We start from the raw sequence: 25290 nt of genomic DNA on the forward strand, positions 1-25290 counted from the left end.
TAGAGAAAGGGAGAGAGGAAGAAGTTAAAATGACCACTGACGGTAGGAGGGCTGTTTATTTTTAAAACTTTGCACATACTGAACCACCCTGTTTTTTTTAAAAAAACAAAGATTTATAGGTGTGTTCCTAGAATAGGAGATTACATGTTTGTTCCCTCCTGATCTCTGAAATTACTTCATAAGAGACGTTTGGAGGTGAGTTTTTTCTTTTATTGCAGTAGGCACTAAAGAACAAGAGTATCACCCTCACTAGGTCACTATAGTTCTAGATAGACAGAAAATGAACTTTCTACTTATTTTTTTTCCATTTATAAGTCCATAAGTATACGTGTGTGTTTCTGAGCTCTAATGCAGTTTCATTAAAATGAATGAGTTTTTGCTGTGGATGTTAGTCAAGGAATACACTGGAAAAAGCAGCTTGCCACATGTCAAAGGAGGATTAAAAGCTAGTAAAATTGATTTGTATCTCAGTGGTGGGAAAGATGGAATGTGATTTGTATTTGGATTTTTTTCTTATCACTTCTAGTACTCAAATTTCTGCTGTCATAGGCAAAAGTGTTAATATTTTTGTGAATCAGGTTTTTATTAACAAATTTTTTAATATATGTACCTGAGAGGACAGAAAACAGTGATAGTAATTTAGTTATTTTGGAAGGTAGCGTATCAGTTCTGATAATGTGATATATAAGTAACTTAGATTATTCATAATTGCAGAGTTAGAACCACTGGTAGTTCATTTCACAAATTTAGTAAAAGTGGATATAATACATTAGGAGGAGGACTTTTCAAGTTAAAATGATCTTAATCTCTAATCTAGTGTAGGATTCACCTAGAGAGGATTGGTAAATCAACTCAGTGTCACAGGATAGTATTTGTTAGGTACGTTGAGAGTATCCTCAAATTTTTTTTGTTACAGAAAACACACAAGTTTTCTTTAGCAGAGAATATACAGATTTCTGATTTGGGTTTTTTTTATGATATTGAAAAAGTAATGTTTCCAGATTTGGGGTTTTTATTTTCCCCTTTGCTTTAATGTTTCTTCTAATATCCTAGTTTTAAATTAGAAATGAAATCATATCTTCAGGACAGAGGTTTAATCCTTTTTAATCCCACTCTTTTAATGGAGAACTTTGTTTATTGTAAAACAGACATGTCTGACTAAAGACCCTAGATTGTTCTTTATGGTTTACAAAACAGTTTCACCTGTGTTCTGCTTAGCTCCTAAAGGAGCCATGTTGAAATGGAAGAATTACTGTTATTCCATTTGGCAGAGGAGAGAAGTTATTGCTTATGGCGGTGAAACAACACAGTAGAAACTTGCGCCCAGGCCTGTGTGTTCTTCTGATGCCCCACACCTGCTCGGAGCCTAATCAGCCCTACATTAGGGCCTAACCTTCTTGAGCACTGGCAGTGCTTGGCATCCTGAGCGAGCAGAACCAGACCTTGCCCTGCCGCATGTGAGGCAGCGGCGGGAACCCCAGTCTAAGCTGGGCAGGCCCTCCTGCTTCCGTGGGCCCTGTGGCACAAGCCCTTTGCCCAAGCAGACAGGCACTTTCACGTCTGAATCATGGAAATGCCTGCTTCGTTCTGTTCTTGTTTTTAGGAAACAATTACCATTGATGCACTGAGCAATCATTTTTTATTGTCAGCCTGTTCTTACTTACTGGAATATGAGGAATAAAGTTTTTGCCTTCAAAGCCCAACAATCTAGTTTTAAAAAAGAGAAAATCATTGTTTGGTAACTTAAGGTGTTAATCATTTTTAATTAATGTCTAATACTGATGTTAACAGCTTATTGCAGTTCAGCTTCATAATTCCAGTTTACCTAAATTCCTCAAGAACATAGTGTAATTTTCTATATTTAATTATGTAGTTTTATTAATATGTAGTTTTGTTACTGTTAATATTTCATTTAGTTTTATTAATATTTAGAATTACTCTAAATTTTTAATGGGGAAAGAAATCACTCTAGCCTATGGAACCTGAGGCTGCTGTGGAATATTTTAAATATCAAGTGAACTTTAATTGATTTTGGATTTTATTCAGTCATATTGTCTGGTTTCTCCATATGGGTCAGATGCTAAGTGAACATGGCTTTGGTAAACACACTCCGTTTAGCCCATTGCTTTTGAAGTTCTGTGGAACCCTACCTACCGTCTCCTGAGGGGGCCGGCCCTACAGCAAGTGTAATAGCTGCAGAGTCTCCCGTTGTGGGACTTGTAGTGTGGATGGGGGTGTGACCATGCTGGCTCTGTGTAGTTGGCCTTTTTACTTACATTTTTTTAGGTTAACTAGTAATTGAGTTTTACAGCAGAAAAATAAACATAAGCATTTTATAAGATTAACAATGTTATATATTAGTTGATTCTGTTTGAAATTATTGGGAAAGAATTGTTTCATAATTTTAAAATATTTGCATCATTTGAAACATCAGAGATGTTTAAGTATATATGCATTTCCAATTACTTAATTTATGACTTTAATTTTATTTTTTGGTAATGGGAATTGAACACAGAGCCTTCTCACTGAGCTACATCCGTAGTTTTTACTTTTTGTTTTGAGACAGTTTAAGTCACTAAGTTGTCCAGACAGGGCTCGTACTTGGCAATCCTCCTGCTTCACCTTCCCAGGCTGCTGGGCTTACAAACATAGCATGAGGATACATGTTTTTGTTCATTCTACACTTAAAATTCTAATTTCACTTCCTAAATGTCTTTACATTTTTATGTAAGGTAAATGCTTTGCTTTGGGACTCCTATGTTAGTAGAGGTGATTTTTAATTTCAGGTAGCTGTTCTCTTAAGGATAAAGACATTAATTGGATTTACCAAAATGCAGTATAATTAGAGCTTAATTATGACTGACTGCTGAATTTCTGGTAGAAAATCTGATTGTTTTTGTTTGAACTTGAGTTAACTCCTTTTTTTGTACAAGTAATAACGTACTCTGCTAAGGAGGAGTCTGTGTGGTGTCTTCTGTCTGTTGAGAATCCTGTCTGAGATGAGACTGCTGTCGTGGAAGCCTCCCTGTGCTTTTGTGTAACTGTACTTTTTTCTGGCAGATCATCTGTTGCGCACTGCAAGTCAGCATTCTGATAGCAGTGGTTTTGCTGAAGATTCCACAGACTGCCTTTCCCTTAATCATCTTCAGGTAAAGTTTTCTTCTGCAATAGGAAGTATGATTAATTTACTCATTTAAAGATGATTTTTTAATAGCTATTTCAAGACTGAATCTGTCTAACTTTAATTTTCCAAGGACAAACTTCTGGGAAGTAGATGTTACGTAAATATTTGACAATGAATTGTAGGTTTCACTAATTCATCTCTCTGACTGAATTTTTTTTTAAAGCTGGTTCTTAACTCTTGGATCACCAATATATAGATTATTTTGATCATTACCCGGCTAGGTGTGTTAATTTTCTTACTTTGTAATCATTTTGTTTCAGCATTTTGCAGTAACTGCTTTGCTTATTTAAAACTCACATTAGGTGTGGATCCTAATAACTAATAACTCATGTTAGATGTCAGTGTTTTACTGACATTTATGCTTGACTCTGTTAGGTAATTGAGGAAGCAGGCACAAATCTGTTCTTTTTTCTGGGGCAGGGGGTGGGGGGTACCGGGATCGAACTCAGGACCTTGGGCTTGCCAGGCAGGTGCTGTGCTGCTGAGCTACATCCCGGGCTCACCACAGATCGATTCTTGATGAGCTTATAGTTTGTATATGGAGTCAAATAGTGTACAGGAAAAGCCTTTAAAACATCTGTAAGCAGATTTTAACAATGATTGGAATGACAAAAAAAGCTTATGGTAACAAGGTGTTTAAAGGGTAAACAGACGAGAGATTCATCTAAGGAAACTCAGAAAGAAAGTAGTTAGAAAAATTAGGAGATGGAGGAGAGTCTTTGGGAAAGAAAATTGCAGATCTAGTGAGAAGGTAAGGTTGTGGCTGATGCAGGAGACAGATGTAGGGTAAAGCAGTTCTGATGGCCTAAGCACACCTGTAGTGTGAGTCTGTGATGTTAGGGCTGTTGCCCATTCTTTCAAAGAAGAATGATGGCCTTTTGTCTGTATAACATTGGAATGACTTGTAAAGCTGTTCAGCTAAGGGAAGGGGGTGGGGAGCAAGAATGAAAATGAATTTGATCCAGAACAATCTGAGGTTAAACTGTGGAGAAACAACACCCTGGCCCTGAAGAGAATGTGATCAGAAGCACGGGTCGGAGGGTTCACTTCGTAAAAAAAGACGGTTTCCTTTCAGAATGGCCAGAAACAGGATAGGTATAGGAGGCTTCCAGGTCTTGGAGAAGAACATTAAGAAATTTTTGTTCATTTTCTCTTTGAGTGTTATATGTTGGAAGAAGAGGAGGTGTTGCAAAGGAAATTTGGGGGAAATAGTGAAGGTCTGAAATCATCTTTGTGAGAAGTGAGGAGGTATTAGCTGATTAGGGGCAGTGAAAGCAATTCTGAGTGGCCCGGGCCACAGCTGAGGTGGGAGACCACGCAGGTACAGCTGCATCACATCCACTTGGCTTTTGGCTAATGATACTTGTTCCTTGTGTGCTCATCTTCCCATCTGGTTCCTTTTCACAGGTCCACGAGCCCTTGCAAGCCATGGGAAGTAGTGCTGATAGTTGTGACAGTGAGACGACAGTCACATCGTTTGGTGAGGACCTCGTTACACCAACACCGCAAGACCAGCCTTATTTTAATGAGTCAGAGGAAGAGTTGCCAAATACAGCAGCAGTTTCGGACAAAAGAAAGCCAGATAGCCAGGGTTTCCCTCAGTGCAGGCCTGAGGAGAGTGCTGGACATGAACCACCCTCCCATAGTCCAGGGGATCGTGTGGCTGAAGTCAGTGAGGTGGAAGAGGGCTCATCTCCAGCACAGTCAGTGGAGCTGCTGAGGGAAGCAAGCGGTGAAAGTGATGTGGACAGAAGCAGTGAGTGTGAATTTCCTCAGTACACCACACACCATATCCCGAAATCACTGGCTTCCATTGAAGCTAAGTGCAGTGATCTAAGCTCTGAAAGTACAACGAGGCCGCCCTCTTCTGTGGACAGAGTTAATACAGCTTTGCAGAGAGCACAAATGAAGGTTTGCAGCCTGTCTAATCAAAGAGTAGGGCGGAGCCTGATAAAATCGAAGGATCTGTTAAAACAAAGGTACTTACTTGCAAAAGCTGGCTATCCCCTAAGAAGGTCTCAGTCTTTACCAACCACCTTATTGAGCCCAGTAAGGGTTGTGTCCTCCGTCAATGTCCGGTTATCTCCCGGAAAAGAAACCAGGTGCAGCCCACCTTCCTTCACCTATAAATACACACCCGAAGAGGAACAGGAATTGGAAAAAGGGGCAGAGGAACAGGAATTGGAAAAAGGGGCAGCTGCACCTGACAGTCAGTCTTTAGTCAAATCCACCATTTTCATCTCTCCGGCACCTGCGAAGAAGGACGAAGAGGCCTCCCCGAGTGACGTGGCCCAGCTGGAGGAACGCCGTCATGGCAGGACTCCTGTCTGTTCCCACCTTGCTCCACCGCCGATATCTCAGTCCACATGCTCCCTTCACACTCTTTACGAGTGGCAGGACAGGCCCCTGTGTGAGCACATGAGAACGCTGAGTGCCCACAGTGTCCCCAGCATCCCCGGGGCCACCTGCTCTGCCTTCACTTCCCCTCTTGGGTGCCCCTACTCACACAGCCATGCTGCCTATCTGTACCGAGCGTGCTCTGGGAATCCTCCTTCTGCCATAGAAATGCAGTTGCGAAGAGTGTTGCATCATATTAGAAACTCCCTACAGAATCTTTCCCAGGTAGGAGAAAGAGTTGATCTTTTTTAAGCTTTTTAAAATTTTATTGCCCTGGGCACCTTTTAGCTCACTGAAAGCAAAGACCTATCAGGGATAAACTATGTTAGCTTTATTTTTTTCCATGTTTAAACTGACGTATACCTGTCTTGCTGTATGCTTCCCTACTATTTCATGGGAAAATCTGTAACTAACTCTGAAAAAAGTTAATTTCTCTGCTTGGAATCTCCCTCCCTTTCTGGAAGAAGGATTTTGCTCGTTAATAGCCTCTCTTTTTCAGTCTTTCATCCATCGTCTTTGCCTTACTCTAAAAACATTAAGTCGTCCTGTTTAAAACACAAAAACAAAACTCCCCTCTCAAGAGTTCCTTTTCTCCTTTTTCCTGCCATCTGATGTGTTGACACCTCTTCCTTTTCTAAGTTCTCGTCCTGTTGGCTTCCGTGGCACCGTGTCCTCCTGGTTCTGCTCGTAGCTCTCTGATTAAGCTTCCCCTTCACTTACTGACCTCTGATGCTGGTCTCCTGGCCCAGAATTAGTCTCCTCCACTGAGTTCAGAGACTCAAACTGCTCCAGCAGAGAAAAAGAATCAGGTATGGTGTAAATTCAGAGTGCATGTAATGTCTTACTGTGAAAGAGGAGACAGCAAGCCACTTTGGAAGTAAAAATCAAAGTTGTAATGTTTCAAGTCATGCAAGATACACTATCTTTTAAGTATAGATTTTATCCTTGGGATAGTCGTCTCCCAGTGGTTTGCATTTTAACCAGAATGTGGGTGATTCTTCCCCCTTGGGAAACATAGTTGTAACTGTTCCTGAGCTATTTCACGTTTTCACTACAGTTGTGCATTACTGGGGATTTCCAGAGCTTTGTCCACCTGCACCCTGTTGTGTACCTTTCTGGGCCAGCTGTTCTGCCCACATTGGGCTTCCTGTTGGGCAACCCATTGCTAATGAATCTCCCCGCCCTACCCCACGCCACCGACAGATGATTGCTTAGCTGTGTGCCCTGCCACCCTGGACTGTGTGGGGCTCTGGGAGTTGTGCACATTTGGCAATCTGAACATGCCACTTGGACTTTTTTTTCCTGGGGTCCCCTGCTTTTGCCTTTCTTTGTATGACCAAGTGCTAGTTCCTGTTCAGGCTCAGCTCAAGTGTTGCCACTGTTGGAAAAACTTAGCTAATCAGCATTTTTGTTTTCATCTTAGCACCCCTGCTCCTCACGGTAATAATTTCTTAAAACTTTTCTTCCTTTCTTGTTATACTGTGAGAAATTTAAGGCTAGGGGGCTTTTACCTTCTTTGACTAAGAGAGTGTCGTAGAGCAGGTGCCTGAATGTCTAAGTGTGATGCTGTTTGCTGCTCTCTGCAGCCACATCAACAGTTACTGTAATCTCTTGGTAACATTTGCAGTTGGGTCTATGTTTTTGAGTTTCATGTTTGCTTCCATACTTTCTCAAGGCAAGAAGGGAGTCCTGTAAAACATAGATATGAACTATATACATCGATTGACTTATACATAAAACAGCTGAGAGTACTAGGAAGCTTTGGGACTAATTTGTTTTGTTTCTGTTTACATTATCAAACTTTTTGTTTAGTTTTGCCTCAAAGAGAAAATATATAGGCCTCAAATTCTGCGTTTGTAACACCTTAGAAAATTTGGAATTAGCCACTTTGACATTGGTTTTAATCTTTCCCACTTTGATTTGTTGAAGTCCCCTATGATGAGAGGACCTGACCTTGCTGCTGTTCCGTACAGTACTCAGAAATCATCTGTTCTACCTCTTTATGAAGTAAGTTCGTACTTAAATCTTTGCATTGCAAAATAATTTGTATGATTTAGAAGTGTAATTTTGTTTTATTGCATTTTAGAATACTTTTCAGGAGCTTCAAGTAATGAGACGGAGCCTGAATTTGTTTAGAACACAAATGATGGATTTAGAATTGGCAATGTTGCGCGAGCAAACCTTGGTTTATCAACATATGACTGAGGAGGAAAGGTAGAAGTTCATTTGTCTCAACATAACTCAAGTAATCTTTCATTCAGAGAAACCTTTTCAAGTGCATTTTATGGAAGTAGGCATATAGAGTTCTACTAACTTCTGGTCTTCAGGAGCTATTGCAGGTAGTAGCTGTACCCTGCTAGGCGGTGTGCAGGTTAGGTGGTGAGAGAGATGAGAGAAACAAGACCATTGTCCTAGTGGTCACATCTGCAGTGCTCTTGTGCAGATTTGTATAACTTGGCATATGGTGCCTTCAGTTAACCTGTTGTAATTGTCAAACTTTGTGCCTTTCCCCGTACTGGTAGGTATGAAGTTGATCAGCTGCAGAGTCTGAGAAACTCCGTCCGAATGGAGCTGCAGGACCTGGAGCTGCAGCTGGAAGAGCGCCTGCTGGGCCTGGACGAGCAGCTGCAGGCGGTGCGGGTGCCTTCACCCTTCAGTTCCTCCTTGCTGGTGAGCTGCCCCGGGCTTGTCGGGAGTTTGTCCTGGGTTTATGATGTTCCATATAATTTAGGGCACATCGCTTCATTTTAAACCATTTACTTTAATGACATTAAAAGTATGCAGAATGTTTAAGAAGCTTTTCCACACATCAGTTTTAGGTACAAGATGTGGTAATTCTCTTAAATATTTAATGTGTACTGGGACATTGAAAATTTTTAATGATCATTTTTTGATAGAAAAAGTTAAAGTCAATAAGAGGTTTAAAGTTTTTGAAAGAAAAATTTTAGTACATGAAAGTATGATTGATTTAAATTTGAATTACTGCATGTGTGTAACTCCAAAGAACACAAATATATTCAGGGCTTTTTGTCCACTTTTGCATTTAAATAAATAATGTGTCCTTTAAACTTTTCCTTTATTTTGATTTCTTTTTTCTTCTCTCTAAGCTGATCTTCTCTCTCCCATGCTGGGGATCAGAATCAGTCTGTGCGTGCTGAGCACAGACGATGCCCTGACGCTGAGCTGTGCTCACTGGCCCTTATCCTTTGTGTTTTAAGGGATAACATGAGATGTTGCGATAGAACACACGTGTACAACCAAGATAAGAAATAGCAATACTGTTTACCTTTATTTTGTGCTACTTTTTATTCTAATACTGCTTTCCATAAAATTTTAACTTCAACATTGTTATTTTTGGCAAGGAGGTGTACTTGAGATTAAACCCAGGCCTTCACAATGACCTAAATCCCCAACCCATTTAACAAATTTTTGTTTTGGAACAGAGTCTCACCAAATGGCCAGGGCTGAGCTCAAAATTTTGATCCTCCTGCTTTAGCCGCCTGGAGTGCTAGGATTACAGGCGTAACCACTGTGCCTGGCTTCAACATTGTATTCTGACTAGCCAGCATCTTTGAAGTTGTAGAATATGCTGTTCAGAAATGTGTGTCGGCGGGAGCAAAGAGTGAACACACTGCCTGTGCACCTTATAGTCTCAGCCTTCACTCACACTAACACATTTTATAGGATTCCATGACAGTTGGGGATGACTGTTATGGCAAAAATAAATGCCTTAGGGCAATGAGTAGCCAATCCATTTTATTGTAAAACACTTGTAATTTGGGAAAATGTCTATACATATATGAAGTTTCGGTTGTTGTTTTCAGGGAATGTGCGGCAGTAGAAGTGCTGATAACCTGTCGTGTCCTTCTCCATTGAATGTCATGGAACCCGTAAGCCTCTCTTAAGTCACTGGGGGAGAGGGGTGGATACCATATAATATCTCATATACACAACTTTTCTAGTGTGGGCAAGATGCACATTTTTATCAAATACAGAATTTAATAAGTTAACTTAATTAGAAGTGAGTTTGCCACTTCTGAAGTTCGTTTCTGTCTTAGGCCTTTAGAAAGCAAGGTTGAATGGCAATTATGATTTTTATCTTTATGCCCTAAAGAAAATAATACACCATGAAAAACATTTATTTTGTACTCCAGGGGAAATGAGTTCTGATGGCTAGATCCCAGGTCCTTTAAGTGGGATCTGTAAGATGATGACTTTTTGAAAAAAAATTTAATTTGTATTATAATTTAGGCAAATTGAGTCCTTTGTGAGCAAAACATTATAACTATTTTGTTTCTTCTTCTCTCCCTTCTGAGGAATTTGGACACCTGCATGGTAACAAATAACATCTCATCCCACTGTTTTTGCAGTTACCCATTTTATTGCTTGATCTTAATATGAGTTTAAATTTGGTGAGTTTGAAAATGAAATTGAGCAGTTAAGTTACTAAGTTAATGAAATAGAATTACGTTTTACAAGTTACGTGATTTTTGGCAGTTCTCATAGCTAGGAGTTTAACCTTTAACTGACAGTCTTGGTTTCAAGAGAGAAGAATAGCTGTTTTTCTCATCTTCAGGTGGCTGAATTGATGCGGGAACAGTCCTACCTGAAGTCTGAATTGGGTCTGGGACTTGGAGAAATGGGATTTGAAATTCCTCCTGGAGAAAGCTCAGAGTCCGTTTTCTCCCGAGCCACGTCAGAGTCATCTTCTGCGTGTTCTAGTCCCTCCCACCACATCAGCAGAAGAACCGCAGTGCCTCCTGGTGATGCCAGGGGCAAACGCAAAGCCCAGTCAGGGGCAGGAAAGAAAGTGTTCCGGGCTTCAGTGGCCCTGACGCCCACTGCTCCTTCCAGAACAGGCTCCCTGCAGACACCACCGGAACTGGAAAGTTCTGAGGAAGTTGGCACAGCTGCAGAAGGTGCACGGGTTGCAGGACCTAACTCTGACATGGAAGAAGAGTGTGGAAAACTCTCAGCCATGCCAGCTGCTGAGGAAATGCAGAGAAATGTGGAGCAGGATGAGTTGCAGCAGGTCATACGGGAGGTGAGTCCAACCTGTGCCTACATCACTTACCTGTACGTAGGGTTAAATGGAATGTCAGTTACTTACAAGATACTCTTTTGGTTTTTTTTGGTACTGGGGATCGAACTCGGGTCCTTGCTTTACAAGATACTCTTGATTCACCACGTTCAGTCAGTTTCAGGGAGCTTTCAGATTAACTTTCCCATTGACCCCATTTATGCCTGTTAAGACACTTGGGGAATGGCATCCTGCAGGTTTGAGACATTAGTGTGAAATCATTGCTGTTTGCTGTATTTGCACTGGTGAGAAGGATTTTGTAAGGTTTACAGGAGATAAACACATGACAAACTCTCTGGACCTCTTGTTTCCAAAAATGAGGGACTGTGATTTAGATCTCTCCTAGGTGTTATTTTCTTATTTCCACTGGCATAAGAAGTGGTGTTGTGATTTTGATAAGTATAAAGAATTTGATCTGTTTGGTTTAGTGGGTGGAGAAGGGTGGAAATTTTGAGTTGTTCAGACATTAAAATACGATATGGAAAGAAGGTGTACCATGGCTGAGGACAGCAGGAGAATCTGAAGCATTCACCATAGTTCAAGGTTACTGCAGGGGCTGCAAATCACTGAGGAGGTCAGTAGTCAGTGGTCCAGGGTGAATTGAAACATTTCCTATGGTAACGGTTTTAGCACTGAATTCAGATAGTGAGAAACAGTATCTATTACAAGGCAGAGCCCGTAGGTACACCAGGGTGATGTTCAGTCCCTCTTTGCTTCTCACATCACAGTGTCCTTCTGGTTGTGAAAGTCAGTCCAGTGCACAGCATAAAATTTCTGTATGCTGAGTGTTTCTCTTTTGCATCCTGTTTTCTTATCATAAGAGTTCTCAAAAATAACAAGGAAGAACCTTCAACAAAAGGTACTATAACCCCCAATGAGAGATCCAGTGAGAAAGGATCTTTAAAGGCAGGCATGGTGGGACCTGTAAGCCCAGCAGTCAGGAGGCTGAGGCAGGAGGATTGCCATGCAATACAAGGCCAACCTGTGCTGCATAGTGAGACCCTGTATTACAAGAAAAAAATATGGATCTTTCATTCTTTCCATTACATTTAAAAATTCACTGTAGAGGCTCAGGATGTACACCTTAGGGACAGAGCAGGTGCTTAGCCTAAGTGAGGCCCTGTATTGAGTCTCCAGCACTACACAACCCCTCCCCCGCCAAAAAAACTCACTTTATAAGTATCTGAATATCCCTCTGTGCAGGGTAAAAGGAAAGTACATGTAAGACATGAAGTCGTGGAGGTCAAGGATGATTAGAAGATAAATAATCAAAAAATTTCATAGAAGATATTTATTAGGGCCTCAAAATTTGAGGTTTTAGATCATTTTTTTACCTTTTTACCCCTGTGGTGCTGGGGAATCAAACCCAGGGTCTTATGCAAGTTAGGTGAGCACTGTACAACTCTGTCCATCCCCACTAAAATTCTGGGTTTTCAGATGAAGGCTGCTCAATCTTTGAAATCTATGCATATGTTCCAAAATTCTGAAAAACTTTGAACCTTAATACATTTCTGGTCCCAAGCCATTCAGATTCTCAGTCTCTAATGAAGTATTGAAGAACCAACCATTTAGGAATAGGAAAGGTCAAAGTGAGCCAGAGAAATTAGTGTTCCAAATTTTAAACTGTGTCCACTATAAGTAACAATATGAACCTAATGTATTTTAGAATCAATTTGTGACACAACAGAATTGTATCGTTTATGGGCCAAGAATGGTGGCAGTGGACCAAAATCTTCCCTTAATTGAGCCATTAATCTGAGTCCTGAAATTAGTTTGTAAATATCAGGGATCATCATTTATAGCTGCGTGACATTAGCATGAGAGTTGGTAAAAAATAAATACAGGGATTGGGGGTGTGGCTCAGTGGTAGAGTACAATGCCTGCTTAGGGTGTGCAAGGCCCAAGGTTTGATTCACAGTACCACTAGAAAAAGAAAAAATAAATGCGGTCACTTTTCTGTGAACACAGGTGATAACATACATTCCTGAAAATGTGTGCTGTGCAGAACCATGCAGTAAAAGTCATGGGGTTGATGGGGAAAGCAGGTTAGAGGCATAGCACTGGAAACTTCGGTGATGCTACCTGCTGTGCACCAACCGGCTGCACCCCTGGAGCTGTTCCTTCGTGACGTGGAGAGAGACAATGCAAACACATCAGAGAAGGAGCACGGTCATGCATTCTAAGTGGTTAAGATGTACACAAGTGCTACAGTAAATACGCTACGTCACCTTTAAGAAACCTGCAATTTGCTTGTGGAATTGGGCTTTGGAAGTATCACAGCTTGTGAATTATGGTGAAGTGGAGGGGGATGGTGACCTGAAATCTGCCTAGACTGTTAACACCAGCTGTGGGTAGGAAGCTCATCCACAGAGAACTGAGGTAGCAGGGAGAGTTTAAGTGTGTGTATCTTGCTAGCTGCATTTCTAGGTTCAGCTTAATGCAGTTGTGTGTTCACCTCGAGATTCCTGTGGAGGAAATTGAACATATGTAAGCATGAAGTGAGCGTTCTGTTTTCATGACTTGAATCTACCAACTAAAAGGGTAGAAGGTCTTAATTCTGCATCTTTATTTGTCCTGAAAATAAATTATTTTTGTAAGTTGTTTGACTGATGTTCAGCAAGCTACACCCAGCCTCCTCAATAGGGATTGCCTGTGGTCATCTGCATGCTTCGTATCAAAGGTCCAATTTTTGAGTAAAATTAAGTAATTCTACTTTTTTTGAGAAAGTAGGTTTCAAAGTAACTTTTAGAAATGTGAAATTTTTGTTTCCCCTAACTTGCTTCAGTTTGAAAGTTTCTTGAAAACTTGACTTTATGCTGCTCATTAATGCACACTTGAGTCCTCATTTTCTAATGGCCTGATATGTGCCAGAAGTAACTTCCTATGAATAAAGTACTCATTTTAGAGCAGAGCATTGATTCTTTGCCCAATAGGACATATCATAGAAAAAGTCATTTGGTCCCTAGTCCATTATGCTACCATGGTTCTAGAGAGTTACTTAATCATTCATAAGAACCTTCTATTCTATATGAAACATTTTATACTTGCGGACATTTAAACTGGCATGTAAGGCAAAGCAGATGTGTAGAGAATTTTTCAGAATTTGGCATAATTTGGAGAAAGTTAGGCTTAACATTTACTCTTGCTGGCTACAAGGAAGGGTTTACCAAGCAAAATACTGAAGAGGTCGAACAAGCCATGAGAAGTAATTGATGTACTTAAGAAAATAAACTCTTTTGAGGTTCTTTAAAAGCATACACTAATTGATCAATTAATCCAGTGCTGGCTATGATTATAAAAAATAATTTATATTAATAACTGCCTTAGTTCAGTTAACTGGTTTTCTGTTAAAAAAATTTGTTTACAAAATATTAAAAGCAGATTAGTCTTCATTTTGTTTATTTCCAATTGGTAGTCTTTTTACTTAAGTACATGTGGTACTAAATTCCACTTTTTAAAAGCTTATTGTATTAGCTACCAAGAAAATTAAATTAAATTCTATCTTTCCAGTAAGTCCTGAGCCGCTGAACCCATTCACAAAGGTACTATTCAGGAAGGTAGGATTTAATCTCAGGGTGAACAGTTTTGCAGGTGAGGATTAAGCATGTTTGGCAGGCATTTCAGGGAAGTTTTCTTAACTGCTCTCAGGGTGAGTGAACACAATGATATCTGCCAGTCCTTTGTTTCTATCATTGCACCATATGTGAGATTTTCAAAAGGGTGCATTCAGTGTTTATAATGTGTTAGTGCAGTAGAATTCCTCTTTGGAAAGAGAGCGTTGGAACAGAGTCCTTTCAAACAAATATTTAATACATTCATTGAGTAACTAAACTTTTGTCAGATTAAAGATTTCCCTCTTCTGCCCAGATTGTGTATATTGTAGTAGGAGAAAAGTACACTGTCTTAGAATGTGCCCGAGTCATCAGTGATGTATGTGATCAGTGGCCTGAAACTGTTTATAGTTATTTTTACAATGTATACATGTGTGTAAATAAAAGATAGCTTAACACGATGAATGACCATGTGCCCACAGAAGCACAGGCAACAGAACTAAATGTCAGAGAGTAAACGGGTGGCTGTGTAAACACAGAAAGCTCCTGTGCGTTCGCTGTAGCTGCTAGACATGCTTTATGTCTTTCAGAATTCTGCCACAGTACATCTGGTGTGATTCAAGTGTGTAGCTTGGTAGAAGCACAGCTTCCCCACGCTCCTAGGGACACTTGTGCAGACCCCTGATACGGAGTGGCGTGAGCCAGGCCCTGTGCGCTGTAGCGTTCCTTCAGCCTACGCTCCTTTGGAAAATTGTTCAGAAGACTGACCTCATCCACCCTGGAGTTTGCTCACTCCTAATGCTTCCGGCCTCTCACGACTACGTAATCTATTTCTCTTTGCATCATTGAAGGCATTTTGTCATTTGTAGTGCTAGTCACCTGTAGGGACCTGATTTTCCACCTTCTCTTCTTTTTTGGGTCTGATATTATCTGTCACTTTTAATTCAAACCTTTTTCCTCCAGAATTATTTAGTTGCAACATAATACAAGTGAAGAGTAATAAAGAAATATAAAAACACTCTTCTATAAAAAATAAAACAAAATTCCATAATATAAATAGATAACAATAGTTAATATGCTATGTATCATATACTGTGTTAAAAGAACAGCCAACATGTTACTCAGAGTACAATTTATAGACAAAGACTCTCTTACAAAGAAGAAACAAAAGGATAAAACTTTTCAATGAACAAAAGAAACTAGTGGTATAAATGAAACAAATTAGCATATGTCTTAAAATATTTTTGAAATAATGGAATAGATGATTTAGGGAATGATTTGAATTTTTCCCTATTTCTGTTCCTGTCATCTGTCTTCCTGTTTATCTATCTTCTATTTCTCTCCCCCCCATCCTTCTCTCCTTTCCTCAGTCTCTCTTTCTTTATTTCTTTTTATTAAGTACTTGATTTACTCTTGAATACATGGTAAGCAGGACCTATTGCCTTCCTCGAAGTGGCTCACAGCCTCCTTTCCACTTGACTGCCTTCCTTCTACTCCTTAGAAGGACCTGGATCTTAATCTGCATTTCTCCCCTCCCACTGCATCCCAGGGTGCTACAGATTTTTTTTGTTTTTGTGTAATTATTGTTGCTTTTCACAATCTGCTATATGCCATTCTATGAGAATTTTTTAGTTTTTTCCTCTTCTAGGCCATACTAATCTCTTGTTTTCAAAATTCATTGTCATTAATGAATTAAAATTGTTCATGAGACAGTATTCATTTTGTGTTCATCTAGATTTTAGATTATAACATGCTTTACAGTAGAGATTCTTTTTTTTCTTTTCTTTTGAGATAGAATCTCACTATATTGCCTGGGCTGATTTTAAACTTTGGAGTTCAAGTGACCCAGGGGCCTGCTTCAGCCTCCCAAGTAGCTGAGACTACAGGGATGGGCCACCATGCTTTGCTCCTAGAGATTGCTTTGTTCTTTACACCAGTAATGTCTGTATTCCCAGAAAAGTTTGCCATACAGTTTTGGTGGATAAAGAATGATTCTTGGCTAGTTTCCTACCCCCTCTCAGTACCAGGGATTGAACCCAGGCCCTTGCACTGGCTCAGTGCTCAGCCCTTTTTATTTTTTGCTTTGAGACAGTCTAGCCGAGGTGCTCAGGCTGCCCTTGAACTTGTGATGCTCCTGTGTCTGCTTTCCAGGTAGCTGGGTTTGTAGGTGTGCACCAGCGTGCCCGGCTAATTTGTATTTTGCATAATGAGATAGGATAAAATTGCCATATTTCATTGACAGCAAGACTGGAAAGAGTACTACTCATTGTCTTATTAACACAAATTTGCAGTGGTTCTCTTTTCATTTGTGCTCATACACTGTGGCTAAGATAGTCTGGATTTCATGTTTGTATCAACATACATATGTATTTTAAAAACGAGTCTAAAGTGCTGTGAACTTCAAAACTTTTGATGCTGTTTACAGTTTGAAAATATTGATAGAATGAAAAGCTTATAGTCATTAAATATATAACTGCAGATGGTTGGTAACTGAGGAACATTTTGTTTCTGTGTGTAACTGCGTAGATAGAAGTCTGCATTGTGTACCAGTTTTGCACCACAGATTAATACAGAGCTGTTTTTGGAAAGACTTCAATTGAGATGTGTTGGGATCTACTTAGAAATGTTTTAGGAAGTAGATGAGGCTGACAGGAAACTGGAAATGTGCAGTTTTTCAGCCCTAGCCAAGTGTGTGTCAAGTGCTAATTTGGGAAGGCATTTTCAGTTTACTTCAGGAAATGCACATTTAAAGCCTTCACAAAGGGCTGTTTGGAGGCAGTGCTGTACCATTAGAGAGGAAAGAAGGGGTATGCTTATGTAGTATTTAGACATCTGGAGAAGAACTCTTGATGTAATTGTCATTTCCCCGGGTCTACTTTCCTTTTCCAGCAATGAAATGGAATGTATCTCCTTATCTGAAGCCAAAGACAGGTGACAAACATGCCATACCACTGAAGAAAATTCTCTCTTCACATTTTAGGGATGTTTTGAAGATGGTTTTTGTGTTTTAAAATAAGCTTTACTAAATAATTTCCTCTTTCTATTTAAAATGTACATGTTTGAGCAAGGTATAACTTGTTTAGATACTTTGATTTCAGTTGATATAGGCAGCAAATATCCCTGCTGACCACCTTACACAGGCAGACATTAATCCAAAGCATGCGCGAACCTAACCTTTAATCAGTTCTTCCAGGTTATTTTGTTTCATGAAATAAATCATTTACTGGAAGCCTTTTAAATTTATGAAATAACATTTTCTGATGTTCTCAGCCAAAGCATTGTGATGTTTTATAATGTGCTAGCCAGTCAGTCACACTGGCCGAGACTGCGAGCTAGGCTAGGTTCAGGGACAGATGGACTTGATTTCCCGGCCCTCTCTGGTGTCACCAGGAGCCTCACAGGGAGCCGCAGTTTTCTCCAGGGCCTAGCCCTAGATTGCAGGAATTAAATGTTATTTATGTTTTTCTGAAAACAGAAGAAATGGACATCAGTCATATTGTTAAATGCTTATTTTTCTCTTTTCCCATTACAGATTAAAGAGTCTATTGTTGGTGAAATCAGACGTGAAATTGTAAGTGGACTTTTGGCAGCAGTATCTTCAAATAAAGCATCAAGTTCTAAGCAAGATAGTCATTAAATGGAATCTTTAGGTAAATATTTTTAATTTACTTGTTTAGCTGAATCTAAATTATAGCACTTTTTTTCTTGCTGTGTAGCCTGGCTGGCCTTGAACTTGCCATCCTCCTGCCTCTGCCTCCCCAGTGCTGGGATCATAGGTGTGCACCACCACATCCAGTACCACTTGGTTTTTCATTCTTTATTTTCTTAGCACATGGTTCTGTTTCTCTAGCTAAATTTTTATTTTTACAGTGTATGTGATATGTTAATCTGCAGTGTGAATACCTCATGCAACCCCTCATTGAAGTGTGAGCCAATCAAGCATTAAACTCCATAGACTTAACTGTATTGTGTTTTTTAATTGAAATTATTTGGCCTTCAGAGTTGGATCTTATTTTTATAACGTTGGCTACAATGGTATTTCACATACACAGTTTGTGGAACAAGGCTTGGAGAAACATAAGTTCTTAGCAATTTTTCTAATTATTTTTGTCTTTCAAAGAAATGTATCACAGGGCCAGGGATATAGCTCAGTGGTGCCACGCCTGCCTCCTAAGTGCAAGGTCCTGAGTTCAATCCCCAGGACCAACAAATATATATATATGTATCATATAGGTCTATTTGTAATCATAATTTATAAAAAACTGTTTCATATGATTAACTTCTTAAAATGAATGCTTCTTTACTCATAGTTGTGAGGACATTTTCTAAATTGTATATTAATAACAATACTTGGTGAATGCACAACAGAATAATGAAAAGGGCAGCATTTTTAATAGCAATAAAAATACCCATTCAATATAATATTAAAAACAAAATTGTGATTTGAAAAGTGTGATACATAATTTCAGCTGTCAAAATGGAAAAATAGTTTGATAAACTAATTAATAGGATTTATAAAAACAAGGGATAAGGCTGGAGATATAGCTCAGTGGTAGAGAGCACTTGCATAGTATACATGACACTCTGGGCTCAATCCCAGCACCTCAAAAAATTAAGCTTTTTTTCCCCTGGTACGAGGAATCGAACTCAGGACCTTGCGCTTGCAAGGCAGGAGCGGTGCCACTGAGCTACATCCCTGGCCCACCTCAAAAAATTAAGAAAAAGAACAACTGTGAAAAAAATGTATAGGGGTCAAAGAAAGATGTTTTTACATGCATCTATTTATGATTTTCTGAAAACAAATGGATTAAAGTGATATTGTTAAGTGATTTTCTCACATATATGGCTAGATAAAATTACCTCCTCTAAAGCCTCTGTAATAGTATTTAAAGGTGGTTTAATGGTGGCTTTTCTCCTTTTTCAGATTGGCCAGGACCGTGCTAGTTGGTTAACTTTGGAGTTATTGGTGATGTACACGGTGGGCTTATCTTCTTCACAAGCTGCTTTTGGCAGAATTGGGCTGCTATATACAGTGTACAGTGTGTGACCCTTCTGCAGCTGTCTGTTAAAAACATGTAGAAACTTAGGCACTTTGCTATTTCTTTTCTCAACTACCAAAATTGTAGCGATTTGAAATGCCTAATATTTATTCATATGTCAATATTTTTCCAATTGATTCCCTACGTAGAATTAATTATAAAACTTGAAGATTTCTAGACATAACCAACTTATAAATAACATATTACTTCAAACTAGCTTCTTACAACACTGACCTCTATGAGGTATTTACTGTGCAATAACTGATTCATTTTTTGAGAGCTTGAAGCAACCAGTGATTTTCCCTCCACTGCTGTTAATTAGTGTCACTTCCAAGAAGACAAACTGTTGTGTTGTAAAAATTGCTCTTAATTCTTGAGGAGGCTACTAATTGCAGTAGTATAGAATTACATGAGGTTACCTACAACTACTTAATGTTCTTACACTGTAAGCCTTGTTGCTTTACCCAAAACAAATGTAATTTTATTACAGCTTATGTAGTATTTTTCTTTTGGAAATGTGCCTTATGTTAAACACTATGTACTTTTTGCATTGTTCAGTCTTCTTATTTTAAGGAGATGTCTCTTCTGTCTTGTAGACTAAATAGTGGAACATTGTCAAAATAACAGGGTCTATGACTTGAATGGATAGAAATGAATAAGCTGGTTTTGTGTTTTTTCAAAGTGGAAGTAATTTAGATTTGTTCTCCTTATACATAAATGATTTTAATTCAGTTTTAACCAGTGAAAACTCTGTTTTTATGAAAGAAAGAAAATGTTTCCTCTTTGGTTTTATATGTGTTGAATAAATGTGTAAAGTAACAACAACATGTTGGAATTTTTCTTTTAGCATTTATAATTTTCAATTCCTATTATGTTTCTTTGTGTGTAAAATTTTAATCAAAAGTGGCTGAGATGTTAACACTGTTTTTTGAAAGAATATCTCAAAGGTTTGTAAATGTTTGAAATGTCACACAAAGGCTGATTTCTAAAAAAATTAAAACAATAAAGTATTTATTTTGCCTAAAATGTTATTTTTTTTCTTGAACTTGAAGAATTTGGATTAGATTTGATGACTAACAAATAAGGCCTGAAGGAATTGCAGCACACAACCTAGTAGGATGGTATTTTCTTTTCCTAGAGAAACTTCTATGATACTTTCAGTAAATGTAGTTCATTCTGCACCATGTTGGAGAAGGCCTCTCGGGCTCATCTAGTTTTGTGGTTATGATTCAGTTTTACTTTAAAGAGTACCATTAAACTATAAGGAATAGATTAAAGTAGTCTTTTACTCTTGTCAAATTATTCAGCAATTTCACTGGTTGATTCTAACAGCAGTGATAAACATATAAACCAAATGCCCCATATTAGCAGATAAGCATTGATGCTTAACTGCTATTTGGTTTTTTAGCCACTTTATGTTCCTTTCTAATAGTACAAGATTCCCAGAATTTGATGATCAAAATTAGAGATAGAACAGGTGTGATAAGAAGGGCAAATCACTTAGAGCATACAAATAAAATGAGCCTCCACACTGTTAAGAGTTTCACCTTCCCTCTTCTCATTTTAAACCTTTGTGTACTTAGTAAACTTTTGAAAGCTGTTATGTTGAAGCCACTGTGCTATGACAAATGGATAAAACTAGATGGAAAACAACATCTTTCAATGTTGGAGTAAGCTTAGGAAGATCAAATTTTAAAAAGAATGTGAGAATGTACTTTGGGGTGGTCAGAGAAGTCCTTACCAAGGAGCTGTGGTGTTGAGTAAAGTTCTAAAGATCAGAAAGTAGAAAGTGCGAGTGAAGTGTTTTAATTATTATGTACTTGATGAAAGATAGCAATGTTTTTAAAGATGCAAATTGTCCATAGCTTGTGCATAATTATGCTAAGAGTCTGCATACCAAAAATGCATACTCCAAAGAAATCTTGAAAATGAAAATTTTGAAATTTAGAGTCATTGAATGATACACCATTGGCAATGGGCGGTTTTTCAAACTTGAAGAACATACTGTTCTTCTCGGAACAATATTCAGCTGAATTTTGGTAACATTTACAACATTCATTGTGCTAGTTGAGAGTGTTTGCTCAGCTGGGCCTGTGACTGCTTAGAGGCCACTGAGACTGCAGTGCAGAGCACGGAGGGGAGAGTGGAGAGGCTGGAGTCTGAGGACTTCTGAGCAGTGCCGCCCTGCCCGTGCTCCTCACCCTCCGCATGGGACTGTGATGCTGGCCTAGCAGGAAAATTGAGCAGAATGAAAGCATAGCTTCTCCTTTTTCTTTCCTGGACAGGAGGAAATGATAGTACTTCTAGGAAGTAGGAAGAGGAAGTGTTCTATCCAACAGGAAAGCTGAGGGTCTGGGTTTTGTAGTCTGACTGTTAGAACAATGTGTGAATTATTGGAAAGAATTAGCACTTATTCTCACTACATTCTAAATGTATAAAGTTACGCTAACATTTAAGTGTTCTGTACAGTTTTTAGTTTGTTACTCATCTCTTTTACTTTGTTTCTCCTTCCTACAGCTAATTTTTTTGCTCATATTGAACAGTTTATATTGAATAGCAGTGTGCTCAGTAGTAAGTTAGAAACCTGTTCAAATGTCAGTGTGTAATGCCACAGCCCATGTGGCTGAAGGGTCCGCGGAGTGAGAAATGATGTGGGAGATTAAGAAAAGGTAAAGAAAAAAAGATACAAAAGAGCAAAGAAACAAAGGTGGGGCCTAGTGGGGGTCATGGGAGAAAAGGCCCCAGGCAAATGCAGCAGCTTCATTTATAGTGGTAGAGATAAGGGAAGCACAGGGGGAGGTAAAAGGGGCTGGTCTGGAGAGTAGCTGAGGTTTGCAGGACTTCATGCCGGATGGTTTTCTGGCGGATGGTCAGGGAGGAAGATGGTCCTCTTTGCCAGGCCTTGCTCCTCCCCGCCTTCTTGGCACAGGTCCTCCCGCAGGGCCCTGGCCTCTGCCAGAGGAGGTGAGTTAGGAGTTAGGCTTGGCCATAGTGATCTACAGCGCAGTGCTCCCAGCAGTGTAAACCAAATGTCATGGTCCACTTTCCTCATTAGGGTCCTCTGGATACCCCCAAAGGAGACTAAATTTTTCGTGAACAATGAGCTTATTTGCTCACTCTGTGGCAGTGATAACAGTGTCCACTTTATGGAGTTGTTAGATGTGAATAGATCCACATAGCTCAGAGCTTGGGTGAGGCTGATGTTGGCAGAAATAGTATACAGAGAGATGAATCTGGCAAGTTCAGCACTAGGTGTAAAGGACAGAATATAAGTGTGCAGATCTAGACCTGAATTCTTTTATTAGTGCTCTTCAAGCAATAAAAGCAGGGAAAGGTGAAGGACGCCCAATTCTGCTGCCAAATAAAGATCGAATGTTTCTTGGTTTCAAATTTTCTTCAGAACAAAAAATTGCTCATTGAAAAACAGAACAGCACTTCTCATACTTTGTATCCCCACTTGTGAAAAGATTCTGAATGGGCAGGTCTGAGTCCTGCTTTCTGGATCCAAATTTCTGCATTTCTAGAGGCTTTCAGATAGGTTTGGTGGTGCTCATCCATGAGCACTTCAGTAGCAACAATTTAGAATAGTGGGTCTTACTACTTGCCTGCCAGATGCTTCAAATGGGGCAAATGTATTAAGTTGGAAAAGGGCTATAATCCGCAAAGGAGTATAAGCTGAGGGATGCCCCTTCAACAAAACTTTAAGGTCCAAGTTCAAACTGAACAACAAATCCATCCACAGCAGGTACGGAAACCACAAGAAAAACTGGTGGTTATGGGAGAGAGTTAACCTGATTGGCTTTGGGATCTGCCCTAGGGATTGGTGCAGCACATTGCTGGAGGTGTCTGCAATGCTAGTGAAGGCATGATTGTGGGTCTCTGGTCTCTGACCCCTTTCTCTCTGGCACTGTTTCTCTACTCTGCTTCCTGGCATCCATGAACTAAGCAGCTTTACTCCACACCCTTCTGACATGAGGTTTCTGCCTTGGAGGCAGCAGACAATGGACTAAATCCTCAGAGAATGTGAGCTAAATCAAACCTCTTATTTAAACTGTGGATGCTGAGTATTGTGTCGAGCAATGGGAACATGACTATATATAGGGACACACCTAAGGCAACAGAAAAATGCACAGTGGTTAAGAAAGGCCTGTGTGTGTGGCAGTAATGATAAGAGGAGAAACAAAGGACTATTTTTCTGTGGTATGGTAGTTTGTAGAAGTGCTTATCCTGTGGGAGCTGGACATTGAGGAAACAAGTCAGTGCTTTTAGAGTCAACCTATTAAGAACAAGACTGAGACTTGAAAAGGAAAGAATTAACTTTGAAAATGCTATATAAAAGATAAGTTCCTGGATATGGAATTTGTTTTCAGTCACTGGTATGTGAAAGAGCGTAACATTTCTTTGGGGAAGGGACTGATGATTAAAAACAAGTACACCTATGTCAAACACTGTAATTGTTATTCCTGTTCTTGAGTTGTTTAGTAAATCTATGTTCAGATGATTCATGGTTTTGTTTCAGGACATCTCAAATAATTCCTTTTATTATTTATGTAGTCTCGAACTAAAAAAAAAAAATCCCTTGCCGTGTATTGTAAAGCAGATGTCATCTGAGGAATTGATTCACAAACATTTATCACAAGCCTGTATCTGGACAGAGACAACTCTTCACAGAATTAACAGGGTCATCAGTTAAGTCTAAGTTGTGAATGTCTTGATTTATATTTGGTCAGAAAGTATTGAATGGTTATTAACATATTAATACATGCCAAATAGAGACACTCAAGTAGAAATAATACGTTTACTTAGTTCTCATTAGTATGTGAGGATACATAGGATTTCATTAATAATGATACAGAATTTTATTTTTTAATCACATGCAATGGCATGGCCATCTCCTGAAAATCTCTTCTACTAATATTGAGTGTCTCTTAAGAAATAGTCATATGTCTTCACAACAGTCATTATAGAGAATTCCACGTGCTTTTTCCTTCTCTTGCTGTCTCTATTGAGGGTACTAGTGCTCTCCTGCTTTTCTACTGCGGTCATCAGTTGGAGAAGTTATGATGCTGTGTGGAAGAGGAGAGCCCGTCCCTGTCTGTATCTGTTTACTACCTTGACAACAAAGCAATACTACTCACAGCCCAGCTCTCTCATGAAATCGTGATCATTTCTGCTTTCAGTCCCATGTCCTTGGGGTTGGCCATGGGTGAAGAGCACTGGAGATAACATTTTGCTATTCTTCCCACCCCTGTTCCCAGAGTGCTGGCAGCTGTGGCAGAACATCCCCATTCAGAACACCTGATTTGACTATACATTGGTTGAAATCACAACCTAGTCCTCTCCTAGTTTTAGGAACAGATAAGCATTTTTTATTATTTTTTCAATTCTGAAATCTCATCACAATTAGATTCATTCAACCAACATTTAATTTTAAAATGTTGAGTAAAAGAAACTAACAACAGTTAATTTTTATTATCTTATTTTTCTATTTGTTAATTTAACAATTTTACTAGCATTTAATTCAGAATTCACAAAAGTAATTTTTTCTTTTGTTATTATGCATGATGAATGTTAATGGTAATTTTTCAATTATTGTGTAAGGAGCCAAATGCAGAATGCAAATAATACCACATTTTATTAGATATAATCCTAAACCATTTTTAGACACAATAATCCCTAGAAGAGTCTTTGTTTGGTCCATTCTATTTGTAATGCATGCAGTAAAAAGAGAAATGAATGAAATAGCCTACAATTTACTGGCTTCTGGATATACATTTTGACAAATTATTTGTGGAGGGGCACAAGAGCACTGAAGGAAACAATCCTTTATCAGAAATTATGTGGGTAATAGTACACAGACGTGATTATCACTCATGAGCTGCAATTCTTTTTCCCAAACAGGCTTAACCTCCCACAGGTTTTGGAATTGAATCTGACAATCCATTTATAATTGGTTAATGAATTAGCTGAATTAAAGCAAAACTGATTTCTAACCACATTTCTTTAAAATACTTTTGACTTCTCAGTTAATAAAATGTA

General features: G+C 39.1%; 1 protein-coding gene across 4 annotated transcripts in view; it reads left to right on the forward strand.

Annotated features, from left to right (window-relative positions):
* The window catches only part of Itprid2 (ITPR interacting domain containing 2), an 86097-nt gene extending 65820 nt beyond the window's left edge, over window positions 1–20277 (forward strand). For 3 of the 4 annotated variants that reach the window (XM_021247113.2, XM_087201160.1, XM_004868165.4), the window contains 9 exons: window positions 3061–3149; window positions 4592–5806; window positions 7511–7588; window positions 7668–7795; window positions 8104–8251; window positions 9406–9471; window positions 10158–10625; window positions 17745–17862; window positions 19137–20277. In XM_021247113.2, the coding sequence (XP_021102772.2) occupies window positions 3061–3149; window positions 4592–5806; window positions 7511–7588; window positions 7668–7795; window positions 8104–8251; window positions 9406–9471; window positions 10158–10625; window positions 17745–17849 (2297 nt within the window). In that variant the 3' untranslated portion in view covers window positions 17850–17862; window positions 19137–20277. The remainder of the gene's footprint in view (window positions 1–3060; window positions 3150–4591; window positions 5807–7510; window positions 7589–7667; window positions 7796–8103; window positions 8252–9405; window positions 9472–10157; window positions 10626–17744; window positions 17863–19136) is intronic. The other variant, XM_021247114.2, reaches the window with a different exon arrangement.
* The last annotated feature ends 5013 nt before the right edge of the window (window positions 20278–25290 follow it).

Source organism: Heterocephalus glaber, unplaced genomic scaffold, assembly GCF_053883595.1.
Source record: "Heterocephalus glaber isolate CG9 unplaced genomic scaffold, H.glaber_assembly_v1.0 deba00000347, whole genome shotgun sequence".
NCBI lineage: Eukaryota > Metazoa > Chordata > Mammalia > Rodentia > Bathyergidae > Heterocephalus > Heterocephalus glaber.